Genomic DNA, 26,083 nt, shown 5'->3' on the forward strand with positions numbered 1-26,083 from the left:
TTCTTTTTTTTTTCTTTCTTTTTTGGGAGCTCAGTGGTTGTGACACCCTGATCTTGTGTCTTGTGCTGCTTTAGACTGCTGGGTGATAGTTCCACTAAGCCTCCCACCATGAGCCATCACCCGGGGGTAACAAGGAGTTACAGAGCCGCTCTCCAGCTCTGAACTCATTAACAAAATGTCAGCCTTCGCAATCTCCTAATCCCCAATGAAGGCGTAAGAAAAAAAAAGTTACTGCTAGCTGATGAATACTGGCGAGACATTAGATTCGTGGCTTAACTCATCTTGACAGCCGCCTACTTGTACATATTCTGGAATTATCTTCATCCTGGAGGATTTATCCTTCTTAACTGCAGTCTGTCACATAGTAGGCATTTTTCATCATCATTACAATAATATTCATTATAAAACATCCAGGCCAACGTGCTAGCATGAACACCTCCGTTCATTCACCCCCCCCCATCTGTCTCCCACCATCATCATATCCTGACATGAAAAGTTGGAAGCACACTATTGTCTCATTGTATGCATGTAGCATTAATTAGAGCTAATTAGAGACAGCACTGTGCAGCAAAGACAGGGTGGAAATGCTGAACAGGTTTCAGGTTCCGTACTTGCCGAGTTTATTAGAGCCACTCAGCTTTTAGGAAAGTCTTTTAGATTGTTTTCTAGGGTTTATTTGTGCCAGTAAACAAGGCAGAAACAAACTGGCGTATGCGTTTTACACATTTTCTCCACACCTTCCTAAATGCAAAAACTTTGTAATATGTTTACACATTAACAAAAGAAACTCCATGTGCTCATTTTATGTCAGTACTCAATATTCAGCCGTCAAGTCGTGTCTGCGATGACCTCGTCTCTAATACATAGCTTTTGCGTCACTCTCCAATCCAGCAAGTCCAGAACTTCCTGCTGCTGGTGTCAGATAATCGACTGGCAAAGCCTCTGTTCCAGCTGGCCATCTGTGGAGGCTCCCTGGCCGTCCCACAGGACCTGGTGCCCAAAGATAAGGCGTCCAGAACCACCGAACAAACTGCAAAAGAGGACAAACCCGCCACATCCCTCCCCAGCGAAGGTATTAGTGCCGATGGAATGTTCCTGCCACATGTATAAGCTAGCCTGACAATGTCTACTAATGGTGGATCTTGGATCCACGTTAGCCTGCGATTTACAGACATTTCTGCTCTTGTGTCTCTCAGTCAAAGTGAAGCAGTACCTTAAAGACAGCCTGTCCTCTCAGAGCTCAACCATCACTTTGGCCCACATGGCCTCTTTGGAGAAGAAGTTGACCAAACACTTTCAGGTCAAAGATTTCCTGTCTTTAGAGCAAGGCAGCTTTCTGGAGTTCCTGGTAAAACACACCCAGGTACATCCCTAAAACTTTTTTTTTATTTAACTGTTATGAGTCTGTATGAGTGTGAAATATAGATCTAAGGTCTTGAAAAGATGCCCTCATCTCGCCACAGTGGTAAGATCAACATTTGTCTCTGGTTGTGTGCAGCTGCTGCAGGACACACTGGGGACTACCTTGATTCTGGGCAGTGGCAGCATGCAACTTGGGTGCAATGGTTTCAGACCCAGCAGACAAGACGTGTTTGAGTTCATCAACCAGTGTGGCGACATAACCTCCACTGACCCAGATGAAGTGAGCCATTTAAAGGCACACATGTACACTTTTAAGTACTAAAACTCTTAAAATAAATGTTCCACAAGGTGACAGAAGGAAGGAACGTTAACATCCCCCTGCCTTTTATTTATTTTTTTCGTCGCCAGCTCTCCCACATTGAGTCAGGGCTGAGGTCCCACTACAGGGTCCGGGACAGTCGTGATCTGGGCTACGGCACCCTGCACATGCTGGCGGGCCTGGTCCAGCGCCAGAGAGGGCTGGCTGGAGGAGGAGGACTGAGCCAGGTCTACTACGAGTCGGCCCTGTTTGCCAAACACAGCAAGTCAAGGTTAGCAAGTGTGTTATCGGTTCCCACGTTTTTAAGCCCCAGCTAAGATAACCCTGATGACGTCCCTATGACATCATCAGGGTTATTTTTATACTTGACTGAAACTTGAAATGTGATGTGTAAGCGTCTTTTGAACAGTATTCTATTATTCCCCCACCCCCATGAACAGTGTTGAAGTCGGGTGTGAGGCAGTGGGGCACCTAGGTGAGATGTCCAAGGCACAGGCCCTGGCCAGCCTGCTCTCCTGCCCTCTGCTGGAGGATGTAAGCGAGTGGAGCCAGTGGGAGCTGGTCTTTAAACCCCTTCATGGCTCCCTCAAAGATTTCATCGAAAGAAACACAGGTGGGAGTCAGCCACAAAGAGCTTGTGTAAGCAAATGTGCTACACCTCTTTCTGTACAGTGAAAGCTTAATTCATCTTACAAAACTCTTTTAATTTCCTTACAACGCAGATAACACGGGCCTGGCAGCGTTGGAGGTGACGCCAGGCTTGCTGCTCAGGATCACCACACACACAGGAGACAAGCACTTCTCCAGCGCTGCCATGACCCTGGACCCCGTCGGCACAGCTGGCCACCTTGTGTCCATGGTGGTGGGCGATGGCGTCGTCAACGCTCCCACAGCCCTCCTGGCCAATCACATGCAGAGCTCCCTGGCTGCCGCCGTGGCTAAAGAAGGTACTGATGCTTCAGGGCTCACTTTTAATTCCCTCATGGCACGGACATATTAACAACTTGAGGTAATGCATGGTGTTTCAGACGCAGCGCGAGCGTGTCGTCGTTGCTAAAAGAAGGTTTGTGTCCTTTAGATTTGTCCCAGGCTGAAGAGGATGTGTCGTGTTACAGCAGAGTGGCCAAGTTCCTCTTGGCGTGTTTGAGACGAATCCCCACCAGAACCTGCCGGGCTCTTTTGCAGCAGGTCAGCATCACTGCACTTCAAATCGTATGCCTTCTGTTATGTCGAAGCTTTGTTTGGGTGTCAGAGTAAAGATGGTGAGAGCAGACAGTCCCAAGTGGCTGTTGTAATTTCATCCTTAAGAAGACTCAACAGGAAATAGAAACTCAGGCTCTGATATCCCTGAGCCACCCCTCGTTCTACTTGAAATCTAATCAGTGCATTTAATAATCTGCGCATTTAGGCTTAACTCAAGACCAGTAGGCGTAGAGCATCACGAGCTGTCATGCACAGCAATTCAAAAAAGACAGACATTGTAAGTATGGAGAGTGTAGATATTGAGGCTGGGCTTTGATTTCTTTTGAAATGTCGAGTGTATAATTGGGAAACAGATGGAGCACAGCTTTCAACAAACAAACACAGCCTGTAACAACATTTCAGTGTCTCCTTGACCAAACAGAGTGGGCAGCTGTAGCCTGTGAATTTAATCTGCTCACCTAAATTGCTGAGGAGGTGGCTGTTATCAGTCTTGCAGTTGTCATGCCAACCACAGACTTTTCCTGCAAGTCAGTCTGGCCGGATAGATACAGCCGCTTCCTGGCTTGTTGGTCACTTTAGACTTAAAGCTCCCTTTCACTTGTTTGGGGGGGGGGGGGTTTGCCGCAATTTTTACAATCTTGTTTGTGTTTGTGATTTTCCAGGTGTTTTTGGAGCCTTTCTCCCGTGTCCTGGGCCAGGCCATGTCCAAGCAGGTCCTGATCACCGTGGCCCGCTCCGACCCGAGGGACATGAACTGCCTGCACCGGCTGGGCATCCTCCTGGGCATCACAGACTGGGTCAAAGACTACCAGAAAAAGCTGAGCCTGCCACAGAGCCAAATCTACGACACGCAGACCGCACCTGTGGAACGGGCCAAGGTCAGAACACCAAGTCAGGAAAAATATATTTGACTGACAAATATCAACACCAGTGCCTGATACGTATATTATTCTAAACATACGGTGTTGACTACATCTTTCTTGGGAAAAAGAGGAGCAGAACCAGTGAAATAAACAGAGAAGGAACTGGTCCCAGTGTAACTGACCGGTGATCTCTGGGTCGTGTAATGCCAAAACACTACTGCCATGACCATACAGCACTTTCAACCACCAAGAGCCATTAAGTCACATTGATCGAATGAATTTCTAATATATTTCTAAAATATATATATAAGCCCTGATACATACAGTACATATAGGGGTAGCCATGTTATATAGCTGTAAATTCACTGTTCCTCTGTCTTGTCTCTATTCTGGTCCTGGCAAACTCCTGGCATCTAATGTTTTTTTTCCCTTGACTTCAGTCTAATTTGATAGATTCTGAGAGCAGCAGTCTGTCAGCTCTAAATACGAGTGAAGACGAGTATCTCGAGGACAACTTCATGGACAGCAGCTTCGCTTCCTCCTCCCATCTCCACCAGAGCCTGCAACGAGGTGACTGAAAGTAGTGCTCATTTCGTACTCTGGCGATTAGAGGACTTTACCAGTTCCCCTTTCTTATTTCTTTTTCAATTGCGTAATGTTTTCTTCTAGTCAACGGCGAGCGAGACGCCGAGGTTGAGGAGGTAGAGGACGAAGAGGAGCTGTATGAGTTGGCCTCGCTGCATAACGGAGAGGCATCAGAAGCCAGCAGCGAGGGGGGCCAGGGCGAAGAGCAGGCAGAAATGTCTGATTCTAGCGAAAAAGATGCTGCCAGCTGCCAAGAGACCACAATAGATGTGCAAAGAGCCGTAATTGATGACATCAGGTTTGTTGCCATGATGCCACCTTTACCCTATGTCCATTAAAGTATCGCGACCTTGTTTGGTCAGATGTGGCTCCTAAGAAGTACCGCTGATATGCAGTTTCCTCTTCGGCCTCGCCTTTTTGTCCGACAGGAAGAGTGAGTTCGGGATCGGTGTGGAATTGAATGCTGAGGGCCGGAAGCTGATGCAGGTCCACCAGGACAGGCTGGGCCGCAGCTTGGACCGCCTCTCCACCGAACTCTACAGCAAAGACACGCACTTTGTCCTGGAACTCATTCAGGTGGCTTCTATAAGAATTTACCCCCCTACTAGAAGCTAAATCTGGATTATTTTTCAGTTATTAAACAAAATCATACGGGTTTATCACACATACGCAGTTATTATGAAACGTTGATGGAGTCATGGCGTTACAATGCATGAGAAGGGTTGGTCTGCTTTTCTTTTTTGTGCATTTATTGCAAATCAAAGTATGTAAATATTGCTAAAAACTGTCTAGCAAACATCTTTTTTGAGCTAAAAAGAACTGAAGAACCACACTATACTGACAGTTTCAATATACACAATATACAATATCATGATGAGGAGTGATTAATATTCAGCAAAACTAAAAAGCCAAGGTGGCGCTTCAGAGCTTCGTGTCTTAATAGTTGAACCACGATGACTTATTCCCCCGAACCTCCTTTGTATCCATTTTTTTTCAGAACGCCGATGACAACAGTTACCCATCAGAGGCCGGCGTCGTCCCGGCACTGGCCTTCTGGGTGGAGAGGGACTGCATCACCGTCCTCAACAACGAGAGCGGCTTCCAGGAGAAGAACATCAGGGCCATCTGTGATGTGGGCTGCAGCACCAAGGGCAAACACAAATATGGATACATAGGTAAGTATGCGCGCGGCGCCTCATCCGGGCTCACGGTGTACAAGTGCGCAAGCTTTTGTCACTGAGCGTGTTAACGTGGTTTAACTTGATTCTGACCGCTCCGCTCGTCGCAGGGCAAAAGGGCATCGGCTTCAAGTCGGTGTTCAAAGTCACGGACTGCCCCGAGATTCACTCCAATGGCTTCCACTTGCGCTTCGACAAGACCTGCGGCCCCATGGGATACATCCTCCCCCACTGGGCTGAGGACGAGAGGCCTCTGGACACGCAGCTGAAGGACATAAATCAGCACAGGTCGGTGACTGAGAAAAGAGCGGGCCTTGCTATGTTCGATTCAAGTGTCCCCCGTAAGCCATGCCGGCGTGGCAGTGAGCCCTCACGCACAATAGCAGCTAAATGGAATTCATTATTCACACCTATGCTTCTCCTACATGTGAAAATATCTTAAAACACAAACATCATATTTCAACATTCAAGTGAGCTCATATACTTACTGACTTACTTTGTGTATTCTGTAACTTGAACCTCCTCATACCTCCAATAAACAGTACGTGGCACAAACGTCTAGAATGGCACAAACACTGAAATGCTTGTTTCTTCCATGACAGCAAAATGAATGAATCAGTGTCCGAAGGAATGAATAATTAAAGCAGCAGCGTCAAACACAAGAATGATGTAAATAAAGATATAAAGTTGATGTGGGGAAAATGGGAAAACAAGTTTCCTGTTTACACATCCAGCAGACAGGAAGCAACATAAACATTAATTTAGACTCGTGTTTTCTGCCACCTGATGAATGTTTGTCTGTCTTGTCAGTTGGTGTTGAGCAGGTGTGTGTGCGCAGTGTGTTTGTCAGAGCTATTCGGCTGTTGAGAGCAGTGAGAGTGAACCAAAACAATGAGCTGAAAGATATATATATATATATATGTATATATTGGAACCATCACTTTTCGAACTACCTAACTGCATCTCTTCTCTCATCAGCTGGACCACTAAGATCTGCCTCCCCCTGCGCTCCGAGAGCCATCAGACCAGGAACCTGTTCCACGACGTGCACCCCTCCCTGCTGCTCTTCCTGCACCGCCTGCGCTCCATCGCCATCTACAACCAGGTAGCTCTCGCACTCGCACGCCTGCTCGCGTTCTGTTCCAAGTCACAAAGAACATGTGTGTTTCTATACCTCTGCCACCTGTCCCCCCTGCAGGGTGAGAAGCGCCTCGTGACGATGACCCGTAGGGACCTGAGTCACAACGTGTTGGAGGTGGAGCACACGGAGGGCGTTGAGCGCTGGCTAGTGGTCAAAACTATGGTGCAGCCCAAGAAGGTAATGCACACACACACTGACGTTCAGGACTCAGTTCTCTTGCTTCTTTGTCAGGCACACATATCCTATCTACATTTCAGAACAAGAAGCCTCATCCTTCCTGCGTTTCTCTGACGTGCTCCTGTGTTTGCACTGTATAACTGTTCCACAGAAGTCTTTACATCTTGCCGTCTTGCCAGAGAGCTCGCTCATTAGGCAGGCTTTTGGGTCCCACATCAAGCAGGAACATATGACAAAAACAAAACCTCAGACACACATACGAGCCACCAAACTGATTTTAATGATCTGTCAGTCTGAAACTTCGCCATAATCCCTGCTACTCTCTCTTCTTCAGTTACCTTTCTTCTTCCATTTCCCAGAGGCAGCTGCCCATTACCTGCAGTTAGGTTAAGTAAGAGAAGAAATGACGCAGAGTGAGAGAAAATATGTTGAGACATTCTGCTCCAGTTTCCCCCCCTGCCCAACAGCCATTTAACAAGAAGCCAGCTTGTTTGTGAGCTGTTTGCACCTATTCTGATCCGCCTCCCCTTCAGATCAAAGAGGACGTCGAGTCCACAGAGCTCGCCCTGGCGTTCCAGCTCGACAGCAGCCCCGCGGGAAGCGATGTCGTGTGCCAGCCCCAGAAGCAGCCTGTGTTTGCTTACCTGCCCCTGCGCAGTTTCGGCTTCCGTTTCATCATCCAAGGTGAGAGCGAAGGAGTTTCAAATTCTAGAGCTGTCTGTTTCACGGAGGACGAAATCTGACACCTCACCCCGGCACTCTTCTCCAGGTGACTTTGACATCCCGTCCTCCCGTGAAGACGTTGACAGAGACAGCTCGTGGAACCAGTGGCTCCGATCGGAGATACCACAGCTCTTCCTCAAGGCCATGGATGTCTTCGCTGTAAGACAATACTTCCTATCTGCAGAGTCGTCTGAAAAATGTCAAATGAAAGGAAACCTGATCATTTACAAATAGAGTTCGGACTGACCAGGACAAGGCGAGGGGACATTGAAATATTAAGTATATAATAAGTATATTAATGAAAGTATAATATACAAATTAAAAGTTAAAAAAAAACCATAGAGGGGTGAAACTACCTGAGCTATAATAGGTTGCACGGTAAATTCAACATAATGTGCAACTGTTTTTATTCACATAGTAATTCCAGTGGCTTCCATCGCTTTTTTTCCATTACCATTAATGGAACGCAACACTTCCTGCAAATGTTTCAAATTAAAAGCTTGCCGGGAACAGAAGCACTAGAATGCATTCTTTTATTTAAGAAAAAACAAAACATCTTTTAGATATTTTTATTAAGAGTTAAACACTCAATAATAAAGGCTTTGGCCACTATTTGAGAAGTTTTGGTATATGAAGAAAAATAAATAACTAATAGCACTCATGAGTCGTGGCTATTGCCTTCCTACAAACCAGTGTCCCTCCTGTTTTCTCCGTATTTTAGGATCACCCAGAGTTCAGGGGGCTGAAGGGCCTCTGCCAGTTCCTGCAGTTCATCCCCCTGCCTGACGAAGTCTTGGACTTCTTCAAGCCTGTTGCCGGGCAGATTATTCAGCTGCTCAAGGGCAAGGCCTTCCTGCCTACACTCAGCTCAGGTATTACTCACGCATGCAAAATGTAAAACCTTAAAATCACACAAAATAAAAAAGCATAACAGCATGAACAAAAATATTTCGCGTATGCCGAAGCTGTGAGCTCAGCGTAGGCATACTAGAGCTTGAAAACATTGCATCTAACCCTGTAAATGTTCCCCTCCGTGCTTTCTCTCCCAGATGGTAAGGTGGTGTACAAGCTGCCGTCCCAAGTGGCCGTCTGTCAGGACGCCGTGATCCGCGATGTCATCAGTGGAGACGAGCTACAGCGGCACCTGTCGCTGTCTTATCTCCACCCGGGTTTGAGCCACGCCCCGTCCACCTCCCTGCTCGCGCACCTAGGCGTCCGCCACCTGCGGGGATCTGATGTTACCACGGTAACCACGGCCATGGCCAAGGAGCTGGTGACAGCGGAGGGCATCCACTCAGGTGTGTGTGTGTGTGTGTGTGGAAGGCAGAAAGAGGGAGAGGGTGAAATTTTGATGGAAAGTCAGAGATTTTTGTGCAAGATATCACTTATAAAAGCTATTACACCCATGTAACATGTGAAGTATGGCGGCGTTGAAATAATGGCTTATTAATGCACTGCTGTAATTTGCTTGATTATTGACCTTATTGGTGTAGCTGGTTGGGACATTAAGTAGTATTTTTTTTACTGATAAATGGCAACGTTTTTCATGAAAGTAAAATAGATCTTCATCAGTTACTCTTTTAAAAATGTGAAACTCATCTGGTTTGATAAAATGTAAAACTCGGCACTGTCTTCTAGATGGTGGCCTGCATCAGCTGGCCAGGCTGCTGGTATGCAACTTCCGAGCTCTGGAGCATGGCTACGGAGAGGCCGACTCCATCTTGCAAACCCTCAGGGATCTACCCATAATCCCCCTGGCTGACGGACGTGTGGTGGCGCTAAGCGGGGAGGGAGTGTTCTTTCCAATGGAGGAAGCCACGACCAAAAGAAAGCAAGCTCAATCTCAGACAGGTAATTTCACTGAAGCCTTCACTCTACTACAATGACATTACACTGCACTTATCATTATAGTTAGTGGTAGCAGTAATATTTTGGATATCATACATCTCAGATGCTAATTTGGCATGCGCCCCTTTCCAAGACAATTGGAAGTTTGGATTTGACTCACAAATATTTACAGATACAGGTTTTGTACAAAGTCTTGAAAGTTTGGAAAATCCTGAAATGAAATCGTTATGTTTTCATGGTTAGGAATAGGCTTGTATTTGACATATTCATCCGCACAGTCACTCCGAATGTAAACCGAAATGTATCCTAAAATTTGAAACGAACCGATCCCATCATCACATTTGTTTGTCTCCTGGCGTCTCAGCAAGCAATAAATAATCACGATCAAAACATACAATACAAAGTTAATACGAACAGCTGACAAAATAAACAAAGTGACAATATGCATTGATTGCTGTGGGTATGAAGCAATTCTGTAAACTTTGTTTTTTTGCAATTGCAATTATAGTAACAAGATGTTAGAGGCTTCGAGTGTGGAGGTTTTTGGTTTAGGTGCCTTGAAAGTGCTTTAATTTTACTCTTAAAAAGCTGTATGAACCCTGCAGATATTTTCTGCATTTTATTAAGATGCTGTATGATTTTAAATCGACAAAATGCTAAATCAAAAAGACCCCAAAAATACCCGCACGCTGCTGTCATGTTCCCAATTCCTCTTTTTATTGACATGTCACCCACAGTGGTCTGCAGTGTATTAGAACACCAAATGAATTGCTGAGACCTCTGAGAACACTGCGACATCACTAAAAATAGCTCCAATAGACAGAAAACAGGGGCATGTGGAGTTAAATAAGAATTTGGAAGGAGACAGCAGTGTGTGTGTGTGTGTGTGTGTGTGTCTTTTTGTGCAGATAAATATTACCCAGCACCTGCAACGAATTTATGGATGCACCTCCTGATTGCACAGTGTAATCAACTGTGACAACGGCAATAAAAAAGAATACCAGATCGAGGAAGAAAAGCAGTCAGAATATAGGACAGCACAGTTTCGCAGGTTTACCGTTCCCCAAAAAAAAAATGTGATGAACAGAAATAGATAAATATGTATCAGCTTGGTGATGTGAGAGGCACACATGTAACACTTTCCATCTGTGCTCATAAAGCTCAGAGGTGCAATACTCGCAGAAACCCCCCCCGAAAAATGTTGGTGTGAATTCATGAGATAAATATAAGATGGCACATTGCAAGACACCCAGATAAACTGACATGGTAATTCAGGCTGTAAAACAGATTCAAAACCTTCTTTTTTTCCCCCGACGTCCGAGAAGTTCTAGAAACAAAGACTCTGAACCCTGTAAAAGGACCCGCGTCGACAGCTCTGTCTGCTCTTAGAAGCTAGCACAGACGACGAAGTAGGTGTATGACACGGCCTCACCTCTCTCTAAGAATAAGCAGACGCGCGGCCTCTCACATCGGAGCAGGCAACACACGAAAGCGGAGGCACGGCCGTTGTGCGTCATCGCGCTCCAAAAGCGGCACCCAAAGCAGAGGTTGAGAATGGCGAGCATGAATAATTGATTCTCACACTCTGATGCAAGCATCCTGCTGCTGCAGTTTGCCGGCTAAGATAATTATGCAGTCAAAGTGGTTTGGTGTCTTTCTATAAGCAATTCAGAGTGTTCGCGGCCTTAAAATTCTGCCTTACCTCCATGCTCTTTATCGGCGTCACGTGCGTCACGTGCACAGCGATAATGCCTTTCAGTCAAAAACAAATCAGGCAGCTGATCAGATGTGGCCAAGTGCATCACTATGTCACTTTCGTTAACTTACCATACTCTCCCAGAACTTGTCTTGAATGAATGAATAAAATGTCAGAAAGTAGTATCTGTACCAGAGCCCATGGTGTTGACGCTGCGATTTGAAACAGAGAAAAGACACGAATCCTCACATTTGAGAAGCCATTTTTGTTTGATAAAATTATCAAAATTATTGACAGAGAATTTGCAGCTGATGCACAAATCTACCAAATTCTTTCAGTACCAAAGAAAATCAGCGTGTTTACATGCACTTAAGTTGGCTTTCTGCAGTAATCTGATGTCTTCAACAAGAAACCTTCAGGATCAGGATGGGGAATTTAGAGAAACCTGATTTTTCCAGTTAGATTTCTCGAGTTTTGTGTGTACAGGATATGCGCCACTGCGTTTCTGATTGGCTTTTTTTATGTGTATGCGTGTGCGTGATAAAGACTTCAGACAGCAAAAGTGTTGCTGTGGCAGCAGAGACCGCGGGATGAAGGTCATTTAATGTATCACTTAAAAAAAAACAAAAAAAAACGACATATCAACAGTCTTTGAATCCACTATTTAAACTGAAAGTAGCCTCTATAAAAGTCAGAAAGCAGCCTCTTGGGTAACTCGTACAGTTAAAATGAATAAGTAATACTTTGGGGTTTCTCATGTGCCCCCCAAGTCATCAGGACTTGGAGACTACAATTCTAGATAGCTTCTGCTGCTTTTATTTTGACCTTTTATTTTTTGTAGTCTGTCTCTTGTGAGCCCCTTAACTTTATGGAGGAGCAATGCTAAATCACTGGTGCCTCTAATGTGTAAAAAAAATAAAAATAAGGAGAAGAACAAAGAATGATGTGGAAGTCGACAGGAAATGATGTTAGCGGGAGTGAAGCCTTGACTCAAGCCGGGTTTTCAGGTCAGTGAGCGTAGTTTGAGCAAGCCTTGTGCGGCGCGAGCTGCGGCCTCTGCTCGAAGGTGAAGCCGAGTGGACGGAGACGGAGTGTGCGACAGCTTCAGAGAGGCAGCCGAGTGAAACACTGTGTTCTCCTGAAATATTGAGCAGCGCGGAGATCAGTGGGGAAACGTTCCTCCAGAAGACAGTCTAGCGAGTAGAAAAGTGGGTCACCGGAGGTTTTCGGTTGCCCACATTTAGGTGTATTTAGGTTAGAATTCCCAAGAATAAACGCAAGTAAATACAGACTCACAAACGAATTGTGTGTTTTCTCAAATCTGGGTCAAAATGAGACTTGACATCAAAAATGTCTTCCACGAAAACAGTCTTCTGCTTCTCTTAACATCTGTTACGGGGATCTAAATTATGAAATGAACTGGAAAAAGTGAACTCCAATAGCGACACTGAATTGTTCACCCAAAATAAATGTAACCTACAATTCGACACTATTCAGTACAACAGCACTGTAACTAATACGGCCTTTTGGAAAGTTTAGTATTTGCCGTCGCTGTGTCGGGGGAGGTTGTTATGCTGCGTTGTTCATCCAGCTTTCCTCTCGTCCGTTTCCCGTCTTTTTCCGCAGGACCTCTGTCTGCGCTGTACGAGGACGTAAATGTCGTTCACCCCTCTCTGCTGAGCTGCGTGGAGCCTCTGGAGAGTCAGCAGGTCCGGGAGCTGCTGAGAAGACTTGGCGTCCACGAACTGGAGCCTCAGGAGCTGCTGGAGCAGCACATCTACCCTTCAATACAGAACAACAAATGGAAGGTGCCATACCGTTTACACTGGATCAGCTGTCACAGAAATGCTCATTTTACACGGTAAAAAAATCATCATATTTGGCTTGTCTCTCTCTCTCTTTCCCTCTGCGACGCCATCCCCCTCCACTGATCCCACCGCCAGTCGAAGTCCGAGGCGGTGGTGGTGAGTTACTTGGTTTTCATCAAGCTGCATTCCTCCTCCGGACGGGAGTACTCTGACACTGCAGTGCCCGTCCTCACCAGCAGGGGTCTGCTGTGCCCGGCCAATGACAGGGTGCACTTCTCTGAAGAGTACGGGAACATCAACCTGCCCAAGAAACTGCCTGGTACGGAGAAACCCACAGTTCTTAATACTGACACACACACTCTGCAAAAAGGTTGATACAATTGAACATGAACCCTGTACTTCTCCAGCTGTTGTCCCGCGTCCACGTGGGCCCAAGAGAGCCAGCTAAAATATTCAAAACTCTCCAGGACTAGTTTCTTCCTGTGCCCAGCTGCCATCTCCCTTTCCTTCTGGGAGAATCTTGGACAACATCAGCAGTGTGTTCATTTGTGTGTGTGTGTGTGTGTGTGTGTGTGTGTATTTTCTTTAGCAAGGAAAGTGCTTTGTTGATTATGTGAGCGTTTGCTTCCATTGTTGGAGTTAAAGAAAGCGTGAAATGCCTGGGAGCGCTGCGCCAAGTTGTGTGCGAGGGCGTGTGTGTGTGTGTGTGTGTTATTGTGGACAACGTGTCATGGAAAATGGATCAGAACACTTGGCCTACGTTCTCTTTGTCCTCTTCACTACGTTTCTGCTCTCCTGCCCATTTAAACACATCGTTTGGAGGCCTTTTTAAACATAAATCATTTTACATTACTGAGGATACCTTTGCCATTGTGCTCTAATAGTATAATTAGCAACAAGGGACGCCATTTAATGTTGATTATCTGCCAATAACTACATTTCCCACCATTACACAATTTATTGCACAGTTCAAGAACATTTAAGATAGTAGGACCAATTCCATTTTTCCCCCCCAAAATAAACCAAACATTATATTGTAGTACGCACTTTATGCTCCACTTTAAAGTTGCTGCCTTCACCATGTTTAGTGTGTTAAAAGTATAAAAGTAACTGCTACGAAACTCATTTTCATTTTCCATCCCGTGTAAACTGATGGCAGCCATTTTAGGTGCTTGTTGATGATGTTTTCCGTGACACACAGAGTTTATGACAGCTGATCCTGGGTAACATGGCTGCTGCTAGTCCGTTTAGGGCTGCCAGTTACAATCATTTGTTTTTATTATCGATTAAGCTGCCTGATTCTTTTTCTGGATTAATCACTTAGAAACAGTCGGCAGATATGGAAAAATGTCTTATCAGAGTCTCCAAGTCTCCGAAAGTGACGAAAATGTTCTGTCCATCGACTGATGAATTGGTCGACTAATCGTTTCACCTCAAAGTCAGTTACTGTAGAATATCCCTCAATCCGCTCTGATACCAATCTTTTAGATAGCCTTGGGAGATCCCTTACATAATCAAATGAGGGGGGGCCATGGTGAAAACAAATGCCAGCCTATCACATCACTGGTATTGTTACACCAGACTTCCCATAAAAGCTGGCTGGTTCTTTTTGCCTCCTTTTGTGTTCCGCTGGGCTTTACTGAGGAAGATGTTTTGCTCGTGTTTGTTTTCTCCCTCCAGGCCTTGGCTCTTTTCACCATCCGCCATTGCCAGAAACTCTTGACAGCTTTGGTTCTGTTAGTATTGGATAAACAGTGTAGCAGTAAACCTTTTGGCTGGACAGCAGTGCGCAGGATCCCTGTGAGATTTGACTAATTACCCTAATGTTTCCCCTGATTTGAATGATTAACTGATATCAAAGGTAAACATAGCACTCCAGTCCCTTCTATCTTTGGTTTTCTCATCTCCTTTACCCGTTTGCTGTTCTGTTGATTCATGGGTGTTCAGTATTTCCTCTACTGTTTTCCCTCCTGTAAACACTTGTCCTGCTGCCTGTCTGCTTTTTCCTCCGCCAGGCTGTGACTGGGTCTTGCTGAGTCCCTGCTACGTGCAGACAGACGGCGATGTAGCGGGATGGAGAGAGCTGTTCAGCAGACTCGGGGTCCAGGACGGTCTCATCATCCGCAAAGAGAGACGAACGCTCACTGCTAAAGAACTGGTGAGGAGGACGCCCCTGAACTGTCACCGCAGCTAATTAGGAATCACACTCATGTCATGCTGCAAAAATGCAATTATACATAAGGCCGGCCATGACAGCCCCACCTGTGAGCCCAGATGATAAAGGGCTAATGGGTGTGTTGTGTGAGGACACAATATTTACCGGTCGCATGGACACCGGAGGCGGAGCGGAATCTTCCTGAAACACGCTGCGTTATAAACTAACTGTGACTCATGATGGTGAATAAGGTGGTGATTAAAGGATGAAGATATGAATTCTTACGAGTCACACTAGGACTAGAGAGATCAATAGCTGCTTTGAGGATGAGCAGAGGAAGCAGGTGATGGCATGTGTCACAGGCCGGTCGCTGAGGGAAAGACAGTACATTATTCCTGCGTAAAGGCATATTATGTAACATTTCCACATTAACATGTCTAAAAACGACCAGACCTGTGTTATACATTTTGTTGAGTTGTGTTCTTACATTCTCCCAATGTTCCCAACAGTGTTCACGGAGAAATCTGTAATTTTAGTCAAGCTGGCGGTGCGTTTCATTTGGTCGCCTGACGATGGCGTCACCTCCCCCTTTACCCCCTCCAGTTCCTCACTACGACGTGCTACTATGACAGCCGCCGAGCGAATGCGTACGGCAATGTCATAATGTCCAACGCGCTCATAAACTAATTTTTAGTACGATTGTTTTAACAGCGCTGGGCTCCCCCCGCGATTGAGTTCGCCACACGACGTTAGCTACACTACACGCTGTATGGGTAGTCGACTCATCTAATTGTAAGCTAGCAAGTTAATGTTACGTTAGCCAACGGAACTGTTTCATTCGAATGAAATGACATAACAGGAATAAACGTTACTAAGCGCGATTTAAGATTTCCATTGACAATCGTGGGCTGTGTCACGATGGAGACGACAACTCCCGCGCCAGTTCACCGCGTCATCAAACTGCGTCTTTTTTTATTGTTTTGATTGAGAGACCCCGAGCGACTGAAGCGACACACTGTGTGTTTAAAAAAACGCGTCAGGTGCAGGGAATTAACTGTGAGCCTCAATATTCCCTGAATAGTGAACATAACAGAATTGACCTTTATTTTACATGAGTCACTTTGTCATCAAATCCTTTAATGCACCGGCAGGACTTGGCCTCCAGCTGGCTTTCTCATGTGGGGTGTCGGGTTGGTGTTAAAACCTGAATATTAATGTGTGAAGGAGCCGTTCAGGATCAGTCAAGATGTATTTATTTGTAGTGCATTATCACATGAAACACACTTTACAAAAGACAATGAACACAATAAAAAGGGGGGCTTCTTGGGTATATTCATTTGTCATGTGCTCGTGGTTCATTCTTTTTCTTAACTTATAGATATTTTCCGCATTATCACTGATGTTTTCTCGTCAATACACCTTACCTACAAATACGAGAAATGTATTATCCACTGCCCAGCCCAGTTAGTGCCAGTTCAGTGCCCGTCCCACACTCGGCTCCGGTAACGGCCTACACCAGTAGGTCATGTTTTACGCATTTCAATGCCTTTTGGTCATCATTTGGCCTTTTGGTCATCTCCACGCGCGTTATCCCTGCACAATGTCTCTGCAGCTGAATGACGTGTCCTGCCCACTGCAGTAACAGTATGTGTTCTTCCCCTACTCCTCCTCCAGGCCTCCAGTCCCTGGTCAGTGGAAAGTGCACTGTGGCACCAGAATACAGGGGGGGGCTACGTGCTTGATGACTACCCCTGTGAGGAGTTCCATGCCCTGGCCACAGCCCAGCTGCCTGGCTCCCTCCTCCTGGAACAAAGAATGGCCTTGCTGGAGCTGCTGGCGACCAACTGGGATACTGGGTAATGCACACACATGAACCCCCCCCAACATGTCGTGTTCTGTCTTATGAAGATTTGAGAAGCAGGTGCATTCATGTGTCTGTTGTGTTGACGGAACCTAATGGCCTGGGATAATGGCTAGGCTAATGGCTTTAGGGTTAGTCAGGGTCAAGTGGTAATTCCCATCATTTCGACTGTGGCCATTAAGTGATTACTGGGGTGAAGTGGGGACATTGTTTGACAGTTTAACGTTGTTTTCTGCCTTGAGAGAAAAACGGTGACACATCAGCCTTTTGTGTGGGTTTGAGGTCGCCAGGGAGATCAGGCTGGGGATTCATTAATCTGGATTTAGTTGCTCTTAGCTCGACCCCCGTCTCGTGAGTTGCTGTCACAGATGTGCGTGAGCGAAGGACAGCCGCTCGGGTAAGGAGGCCAGCCGAGCTCACAAACTCATACTGGTGAACAGTGCACGCTGTCTGTGCAAGTGCAGTAAAGGCGTTTAAAGGTTGAATTAGGTCACGTGTGACCCTTCCTACCTTACACTCTTTTATATCGCAGTCGAATGAATGATACCCCCCACCCTGCACTATAATGCACCACACCGGCAGATAATTCAAGTCAGCTGCCTTAACATGCAACAATAACATTAGAGACAAATAGAAAATGGATTACCTATCTCAAGCGAAATATTCATATTATACTGAAAGGAATGGAAACTACTGGCTGCCTGGAAGTAAACACTGTAGTATGATCTGAAACACAGTTGGCAGTAATGATAAACAAGCAACAATGCAGCTGCATTCGTTAAGGTATAATACACGATGGGGTATATTTGCTTTATATTTACTAAGACTAAGGCATGTGTTAGCCATGTCTGGATCCGCAATGTGGCACAAAACAAAAAAAGGGTTTTCTGCTGCTGAACTTGAAACATTATTGAAGTGAAGACACTTCGCTCGCGAGCGAAATATTGGTTAAATAAAGCATGATGTCATCAGCGATTTGAATGAGTTATGAAAAATGTATGTGTGGATTTTTGGTAGAATTCCTTTTGACTAGATGATTTCTGTAAAAAAAAAAAAAGAAGAAGAAGAAAAAAATAACATGACAGGCCAGCTTGATAAGTATTGCTGCTGTTGAAACAGTGTAACTTCAAGCAGGAATCTGCACAAAAGCTGAAAGAGGGGAGCTGTATAGTCACTTTATAAAGCATCTCTTAAGTAATACATCAGACTAAAGGCAGCAGGTAAACACCAAAACAGGGTTGCCTGTCTATTTTTTCTTTTTTTTTTAACCATAGCTCTGCCTAACTGTCATCCATTCCACTGGACAATCTGACACAAGTTGATTTTTCCTCAGTAGATAAGAATGTCTCAGTGCATTTAACTCATTCATTAAGCACGCGCAGTGCCGCGGAGGAATTAGGTCACTTTGTAGAGCTATGGCGTCAAGATCGCCGAGGCGGCCATCCATGCAGTGTGATCATGGGATCTCTGAAGTCGTGGGATCAGATATTAAATGTATCTTGTTTAAAAAAAAAAAGAAGCAATGTCATTGTTTGCCGGCGTGTAATCAATAATCACCTTTCCCATGCTTCCAGACACCGCTACTGTCAGTACCTCACGGCGCAGGTGATTGACAGCGATGGGAGAGAAATCAAAAGCACCAGGTCCTCCTTCTACCTGCTCTTGTGCCGCCTGGAGTGGGTGCCGGCGTGTCGCACGCTGGAAGGAGGCCAGCGGGAGAGAAACTACCTCTGTCCGAACTCGGTCTACCTGACCTCACCGGAGGTCACCGACCTGCTGGGGACTCATGTGTTTTATGTGGACATAGACCCCAGCGAGTTTAGCAGAGCTCTAGGTAAAGACATGTCCACTGCAGCCCACGTCTCTACTGTAGTTATTGGTCGTCCTACAGTCGCTGCAGGTCACTGCAGGACAATCTGTCTATCACCTTCTCTCTTTTTTTTTTTTAGGAATGAGACAAAGTATCACAGTGGACTCTCTGATTAACTACCTGAAGGAGTGGTGCATCAAACCAAAAGCAGATGACCAGGAGCTACCCGAGGACGAGCTGGAGGGGGCGAATTTCATTTCCACCGTCCAGCACATCCACAAGGTCTACACCTATCTGCATGAGAAATGTTCCCACAGCACCCTGAAGGAGCTGTTCCAACACACCCCTGCTGTATTCGTGGAGTACCACAGGTGCGTCGTCAGCTGTGTTAGCACGCTTTTTTCGGGTTATTGTCTGAATGTGGTCGCCTGAGGCCACAAATCTAACTTTGCACCCCACCCACAGGCGAAATGATAACTGGTGTTTGGGGCGTTTCTACCACCTGAAAGAGGTGTGCTGGAGCGACCCGACGGCCATGTTCCAGCGCTACAAACAGCTGACTCACGGACCAGACAGCCCCGTCCAGGAGCCCAAAGTCCTGGCCCCCTTCTACAACCCGCTGGAGGGCATGAAATTCTTCTTCACCAAAGTACGCTGCTCTCTTAATGTTTTCCTTTTCAGTTTCCCCTACATGTATAACATGATTCTCAGACTCATTAAGCTGTTTGACGTCGACTGTTCGTTAACCCCCCCCCCCCCCCCCTTAGTTTCTGTTGCTATGCCTGTCAAGCTTTCCATCACAATGGGGGCAGATTTACCGTTGAATGAGTAATTTACTATGGCTCCCTGATTTCAGCTTTTCATCTCTTGGCAGCGGCCGTTGATTTTCCTGGCTCCAATGACATCTGTCGCTGCCAGATTTTATTCTCTGTAGCTAGCAAGCTAATTGAGCTAGCGATAGCTTCATGAAAACGCTGTGACTGCCGGACTTTTTCCACATTTCCAGCATATGAAAAGCTGAACCAGTTGTAAACATACATACATACATACATTCATAGCTACATACATGATGTAATGCTAAAAGAGTGAGTCTAAAGCTACGTGTTCCAGGAAAAAAGTCATCACATCTTGTCTGTCACCTGTCATTTATATCCAGATCAGCCAATTTAAAGGCCAAACTCCACCATTACTAACGTACACTATGCTGTGATTTTGTATCTTATGTATAGCTGCTGAACGTGGACCTCAGTCCCAGTATGAACCAGTATGTCGGTTTGTTGGAACTGATCTGTTCGTCATCTCCCATACCAACTGCTGAAGTGCTGCAGGATGTGTCGGTGCTCTACGCCAGACTCGGTAAGGACAATTAGCTCATTTCATAGAGTTTCTCGCGTTTGGTTCCTCACACATTTCCTTGCTCTTTATGTCCCCGTCTGTCTGCCGCTCGCTATCTGCTCTGCTCAGCAACTGTTGTGTTTCCCTCTCGACCAGCTCGACTTGCCACATCCTCCCTCTGTTCCCCTGACTGTAGATATCATATATCTTTTTTTATTTTTCATCTTCAACAGCTCAAAAATGTACAATGGACCAGGAAAACCTCCCCCAGCCCAAACTCAATCTCAGCTACTGCTCCACCTTGAAGGGTGAGTAATTCATACACATTCATGTTGCAAACGCACCCCACCCTTCATTACCTCATCGGCCTGCATGTCTGCTCGACTTCCTATTGGCCTGACTGTTTACTGCAAACGAGCAGCAACTGGGAGGAATTTGTTGCTGCAGCGTGGAATTACTTTCCACCGGAGACTGAAATCAGTCCAGCATCTAACTGCACTGCCTGCAGTGCAAATGTGTGGAGGTGTGGCAGCAGAGTGAACTACAGCACTAATCAGGGACTTTCGGGAAGGTGTGTGAGTTCTCACAGATAGTAGTCCTCAAGGCGTCTGCCCCCAAGCAGCCAACTTTAGGTTTTTGGGGTTTCGGATACCCAGCCTCTTTCAGTTGGGGGGAAAAAGGGCCATTTTTTAAAAATGTATGTTTAACAACAAGATCCACCTCTCAGAAAGTCTATGCGATGTACAACATGGTAATGCTGTTCGGTAATGCCCTCTGCCCTAAAAGTGTCTCTTGTGACTAAGACATATACTCCATGGTGAGCAAACTATGTAATGGAAACACTAAATGACCTCAAACATATCTTTGGCATTTCTGTACTGCAGTTTGTTGTTATTTCTCGGCCGAGATGTACATTGATACTGCATTTGTCATAAGCTATAATGGTATGATAACATCGGCCATAACAATGTGATGGTTGGGCTCTAATTTGCAGACAAGGGGGGAAATCATTCTACTCTTTGTGCCTTGTGTTCAGGTATGGTGTCTAACAAGTGGGTCTTCCCCACCAAGGATAACACCTGGGTGGGTCTGGCACGCAAGCCCATGATTGCCGACAGCAAAGAGCTGGAAAAGATCTTTAAATCTCACAAGCAGGTCTGCCTCCTCAACCTGCCGCCAGCAGAGAAGAGGACTGCTCCCCGGAGCAAGACTGGGAAACTCGGTACACTGTTGCTACATACTACTTACATACTTGATACTCAATAGGAATTATGCCCTAAACTACACAAATATAACAAAAGAATATACATATATATATATATATATATATATATATATAGAGAGAGAGAGAGAGGTTAAAATGGAGATTCTGACTGTTGTATAATTGCCTGGCAGGTCAGACAGTGCCGAGAGAACGAGCACACACCGTACCTACCTTCAACGAGAAGGACCGCTCCTTGTTTCTGGAGATCTGCGGGATCCGTCTGCTGTCCCAGTGTGTCAAGACGGAGCCTCAGACCGAGAGCCTGAGACCCTGTCCTCCCATGCAGGCCATGGTGCGCTCCGTGATACCCTACATCCAGAGGTTCCTCTACCACCACGACGAGCTGGCCGAAGTCTACTCAGAGCTGATCGACAGCAACATCGGAGACAAAATCAAGCGACTTTACTTCGGACAGGTCCGAAGATCTCACCTAGTTGGTTTAGAACCGTTTAAAACCTGGAGGGAGTCCCTTATTTGGTTGTTCTACTAAAGACATACTAATCATGCTAATCACTTAGCTCCCCACCCTGCACTCTAGGCACCGAAAGTGAGGCGCAAACATAATGTCACCTTGGAGCTGTAGTGCACAATTTAAGCTGCTGTCTGATTGCCTCCAGGTGGGCAAGCTGTACATTCGCTACCAGCTGGACGTCGCCGACAGTGACGAGGTCGTGGTGGAGCTGCAGGATGTGATCTGTCTGCTGAAGGACGAGAGGGAGTTTTACATCCAGAAGGATCACCTCTTGGCCAAGCTGGACATCTGCAGGTTTGTGCGTGATGGACGGGTGGCTGCTTTTACACCCTCACGGGAGGACTCCGCGAGAGAGCGGTTGGGTGTTTTAGAGCAGTGCTCGAGCACCTCAGTATTCTACACAGTCATACTTCTGACATGAAGTACGGTGGATTATTTACACAGAGACAGAGATTTTCAACACTGAGTGGCCAGAGTCAGTATGAGGGTTTCTGTAATAAACAAAAGAAACTTGTTGTAATATCAAAGTTTGTGTCGCTGGCATTGAATGTCTGGTCTGAGTCTTCTTTACTATTCATAAATTAGATAGTTCCTGATTTCAATTTCAAAATGTTGCTAATTCTTTTATTTTGGAAACTTCAATATTTACTTTAATATTTGACAACTAGGAACTGAGTAAAGTATCGAAACATGTATTGCTGTAGCATCAGTACCAAACTCTGGTGTCCTGTTGGCACATTTTAATACTAGGGATTCTGTGTGTGTGTGTGTGTGTGTGTTTCAGGGAGCTGGTGAAACTGTTCTGCGCAGAGAGCGGCCACAGGAAAGAGCTGATGCATTTCGTGAGTGGCCTGATGACCTCGCTCGACGTAAGTGACGCGCGCTCCCTTCGAACCCATCGATCACTCATCCTCGCCCGAGTGCAGCCTAGAGCTGACTTTAGAGGCCAGAGCTAATCAGCTGTTTCCCGGGGGTGGGGGGCAACTTGCTCTCGTCTCTGGAGAGCGGTGCAGGCCTCAACTTTGACCCCTTTCTGCAAGACAAGGCTGCGTCATGTAATCGTTACTGAAATCTGGATGAGACCAAAGTCTGGATTTGCCAAAGTAAACAAAATGAGCTGTTTGATTAAAGGTTTTAATGATGCGATTCTGCAGCGTAACGGCCATTTAATACGCTGGAGATGTGAGAGGCTTAGGGGGAGGGAATGCAGTACAGATCTGCCTCTCCACTTATTCTATCCGCTTATTACTTAGACTTTTATATTATTCCAGGGAATTGATCAAACAGTCACTGGCAGTAAATGTTAATTAGGTCCCCGACATTTTTAACGAGATGAGACGCCTCCGAAGCGACAAGGGTTGGGAGCGTCTGCCACTTCCTGTGTTGGCAAACCCCAAAGTCTGCTCGGCTCTGGCCCTCAGGCACTCAGTGGTTCTTGTATGTGAATCCCGAATGGATCAGTGCTGCGTGTTAATCCTCCGTTTCTGTGTGTGCTTCTTATTAAATTCACTGTGAAAAAGCAAGCTGTGTTTCTTACAGGCCGAATAATGAAACAAATCTGCTCCTCTCGGAAAATCTTTAATATGACACAAACGCAATATCCTCTAGCCAAGATTAGATCTCGACCCTCGTCGCCACAGCCATTAACTCCTCTCGTGTCCGCAGGATCCGGGATCTCTGAGGAGATTCTTGCAGAAGGAGGACGTCAGAGAGCTGCCCAGTGAGGAGGAGCCGTGGGAGGTCCCGGAGCCTCCCAAGCAGGACGTCAACCTGGAGAGAGGTACGGAGGGCCGGACGCGGTCAAAGATGAATCCAATAATCTTTCCTTTACAATACAATACACTCAAGGGCTCTGCTGCGGCAGCCCTACTTATGGTGGATGATGCTAGCTAATGCTAGCAAACTTTGGATAGATATTGTTGTGTAACCCGCACGCTTACTTTACACTGTGTTATATAGCACGTCCCAATAGAGTGCTGCAGGAATGAGTCCTACAACCTGGAAGTGAGTCGTCGTCTCCAAGTCAGTGGGGGGGGGGGGGGGTTTGGATGGGTTTTTGGTTAGACGTCCGCACCCCCACAAAGCCAGTTTAAAGGATGGTTTAAAGGTGTTGTTCTATATGTTTCCTATTATCAACAAATTGCATGAAAAGAAAACAAAAAACGTCAACGTGTTCTTAATATTCTCCGACTTCCCTGCCCTGTCCATTTGTTTTTTTCTATTTCTAAAAAAGGCTCCGTTCTTTCTTAAAACACCTGGGCACTGTAGCTTTGCTCAACCGTTGCTCAAATAAGAGGAAATAGTGCTTCTGTTGGGGGACTATTTTCAGCTGCGGATTATTACATCTTTGTAGCGCAAGAGAATATCTCCAGCGGCGGAGCTTTCGAAAAACAATTTTTTAACTATGCATTTATGAGTTTTTTTAAAGGTCTTCCTGTTTTTTTGGTGGCGTTGCACCATCCTCATTCGGGTTAAGGAGTCCGTGCTGTTGTTATAGTGCACAGAATGTTTGGAGTTACGGAGAATCAGTCTGATGCAGAACATCGGTGCTTTAGCCGCAGCGTGAGATGAATTCCAACAACACTACGCTGCTTTTTCTCAGTCTGAGTTTGTGGCGTCTTACATCTGCAGCTTCTCTCTGTGACACTTGCCCCGTTTTTCCATTATCATTTCGTAATATTCACACACACACACACACACACACAGATAGATAACTGGTGTGTTTCTCACATATGCTAATTCCAGTTTGTTCGCTGTTGTGTGTGTGTGGCGACATAAAAGAGCAGCTGTTGCCAGGGCTCAAAGAGCAAGAGGAGTAGATCCCTCACTGCAGCAAAGAGCGCACACACACACACACACACACACTTACATCTACAAGGATTAATATGATCAAAAGGCTTTTTCATCACAAATCAGTTTTTATGGCATAACAGCGCTGAAACAGGCTTATATATGATTGGTGTTTTACAGCTTTTATCCCATCTTTTCTTCTTCCTCTTTGGTTTTAACTCTTACAAATGTCGTTCTTCAGTGCTATCAAGGAGTTACTCCTCCGTCAGCTTCCCAGAGGAGCCGCCTCGCCCCGCACAAGAGGATGGGGAGCAGACGCTGGTCTGCTGGCCTCCCAGAGCATCTATACACAGCGCAGGAGCCGGTCGCACAGGTACATTTGAAACAGAGGTTTCGGCGTAGGGCATCTCCTCGCGGCAGGAAGCGATGTTTCCCAACTATTTCTACTACGTGCCAACAGGTCCTGCTGACGACGTGGTAGAAGCCGTCATGAAGATGTGGCCGCCTCCCGCCGGGCCCAAAGACAGAGACCTAGAGAAGGACCTTGCCCCCAGAGGAGGCAGCCAGGCCGTCCCACAGAGTCCCGGCAGCTGCGAGGGAAACCAGCCCCTCAGGGGCAGCAGACCTGCGGAGCCGCCCGGCCTCCAGAGAGTCCCCAGCCATCCGAGCCAACCCAACCCTGCTGCCGTGACCTCCAGCACGCCGCACCCTCCAGGTGACACGTTTGAGAAACTTCTAGTCTCCTAGAGAGCTCTGCGGTTCTCCTCTGCTCTACTGAGCTTTTTAGCCTCTTTTGTTTACGGTTTTCTGGCCTCACAAACTCATCAGCAGCCAGATGATAAACCGACTGTACACTGCCTGCCGAAGACCAAAGGGCAGATAGACAGCAAGTTAGCAACTAGCTGGTGAAGACAGTGGAGCAGTTATTAGCCAGATATTTCTCTCAGCTGTTTGTGACCAAAGCAGAGCTAAACGTAGAGTATTTTTGTTTATTTAAAGCCACTACGTGTAGAATTTGGACTGCGAGAAAGAGACAGCGGCACAAACAAAAACTAACATCCTGTGTTAAATCCTTCCATTTGGTGTTGTCTGTCACTGGCAGAGCGCAGCCAACAGAGTGACACCACCGAGTCTGACAGAGCTGAGAACGGAGAGGAAAGCAGACCAGCACAGCCTGCTGAGCCGGCCAGAGACCAACTTGCTCCAAGCAGCCTGTAGGCTTCTTCTTCTTCTACTGTTACTCAATACATACTGCCCCCCCCCCCCCGCCCTCTTTTTCTCCCTTCCTTCTCTAAATTGATTCCTTCCTTTGCCTCTGCCAGCGTCGTCCCTGAGGCCGTGGTGGTTTCCAGTACGTTTCAGGGGACTGCAGATACTCAGCGTCCCCCTCTGAACCTGGACTTCCCTCTCTGGAACAAAGTCCAGCCCCCGCAGGCCACACTTGAGGACATGGAGCTCACCTGCCAGAGACCCACCACCGTCAGTACATTCAC

At 46.3% G+C, this 26,083-nt stretch overlaps 1 protein-coding gene across 1 annotated transcript in view; it reads left to right on the forward strand.

Moving 5' to 3' along the window:
- LOC139303667 (uncharacterized) overlaps positions 1-26,083 on the forward strand; it is a 31,285-nt gene that overhangs the window by 4,396 nt on the left and 806 nt on the right. Inside the window, exons 10-47 of the mRNA XM_070927506.1 lie at positions 896-1,072; positions 1,197-1,363; positions 1,499-1,642; positions 1,771-1,946; positions 2,122-2,294; positions 2,404-2,628; positions 2,760-2,869; positions 3,547-3,762; positions 4,188-4,317; positions 4,417-4,630; positions 4,761-4,908; positions 5,330-5,507; positions 5,621-5,798; positions 6,489-6,615; positions 6,709-6,828; positions 7,362-7,512; positions 7,598-7,710; positions 8,273-8,423; positions 8,601-8,849; positions 9,190-9,402; positions 12,722-12,903; positions 13,039-13,222; positions 14,919-15,061; positions 16,733-16,914; positions 18,494-18,753; positions 18,869-19,100; positions 19,195-19,378; positions 19,959-20,085; positions 20,298-20,372; positions 21,101-21,268; positions 21,469-21,743; positions 21,946-22,094; positions 22,585-22,669; positions 23,466-23,580; positions 24,832-24,963; positions 25,051-25,305; positions 25,693-25,804; positions 25,913-26,069. Of these exons, the coding sequence (XP_070783607.1) occupies positions 896-1,072; positions 1,197-1,363; positions 1,499-1,642; positions 1,771-1,946; positions 2,122-2,294; positions 2,404-2,628; positions 2,760-2,869; positions 3,547-3,762; positions 4,188-4,317; positions 4,417-4,630; positions 4,761-4,908; positions 5,330-5,507; positions 5,621-5,798; positions 6,489-6,615; positions 6,709-6,828; positions 7,362-7,512; positions 7,598-7,710; positions 8,273-8,423; positions 8,601-8,849; positions 9,190-9,402; positions 12,722-12,903; positions 13,039-13,222; positions 14,919-15,061; positions 16,733-16,914; positions 18,494-18,753; positions 18,869-19,100; positions 19,195-19,378; positions 19,959-20,085; positions 20,298-20,372; positions 21,101-21,268; positions 21,469-21,743; positions 21,946-22,094; positions 22,585-22,669; positions 23,466-23,580; positions 24,832-24,963; positions 25,051-25,305; positions 25,693-25,804; positions 25,913-26,069 (6,377 nt within the window). The remainder of the gene's footprint in view (positions 1-895; positions 1,073-1,196; positions 1,364-1,498; positions 1,643-1,770; positions 1,947-2,121; positions 2,295-2,403; positions 2,629-2,759; positions 2,870-3,546; positions 3,763-4,187; positions 4,318-4,416; positions 4,631-4,760; positions 4,909-5,329; positions 5,508-5,620; positions 5,799-6,488; positions 6,616-6,708; positions 6,829-7,361; positions 7,513-7,597; positions 7,711-8,272; positions 8,424-8,600; positions 8,850-9,189; positions 9,403-12,721; positions 12,904-13,038; positions 13,223-14,918; positions 15,062-16,732; positions 16,915-18,493; positions 18,754-18,868; positions 19,101-19,194; positions 19,379-19,958; positions 20,086-20,297; positions 20,373-21,100; positions 21,269-21,468; positions 21,744-21,945; positions 22,095-22,584; positions 22,670-23,465; positions 23,581-24,831; positions 24,964-25,050; positions 25,306-25,692; positions 25,805-25,912; positions 26,070-26,083) is intronic.

This window comes from Enoplosus armatus, chromosome 20 (assembly GCF_043641665.1).
Source record: "Enoplosus armatus isolate fEnoArm2 chromosome 20, fEnoArm2.hap1, whole genome shotgun sequence".
NCBI lineage: Eukaryota > Metazoa > Chordata > Actinopteri > Centrarchiformes > Enoplosidae > Enoplosus > Enoplosus armatus.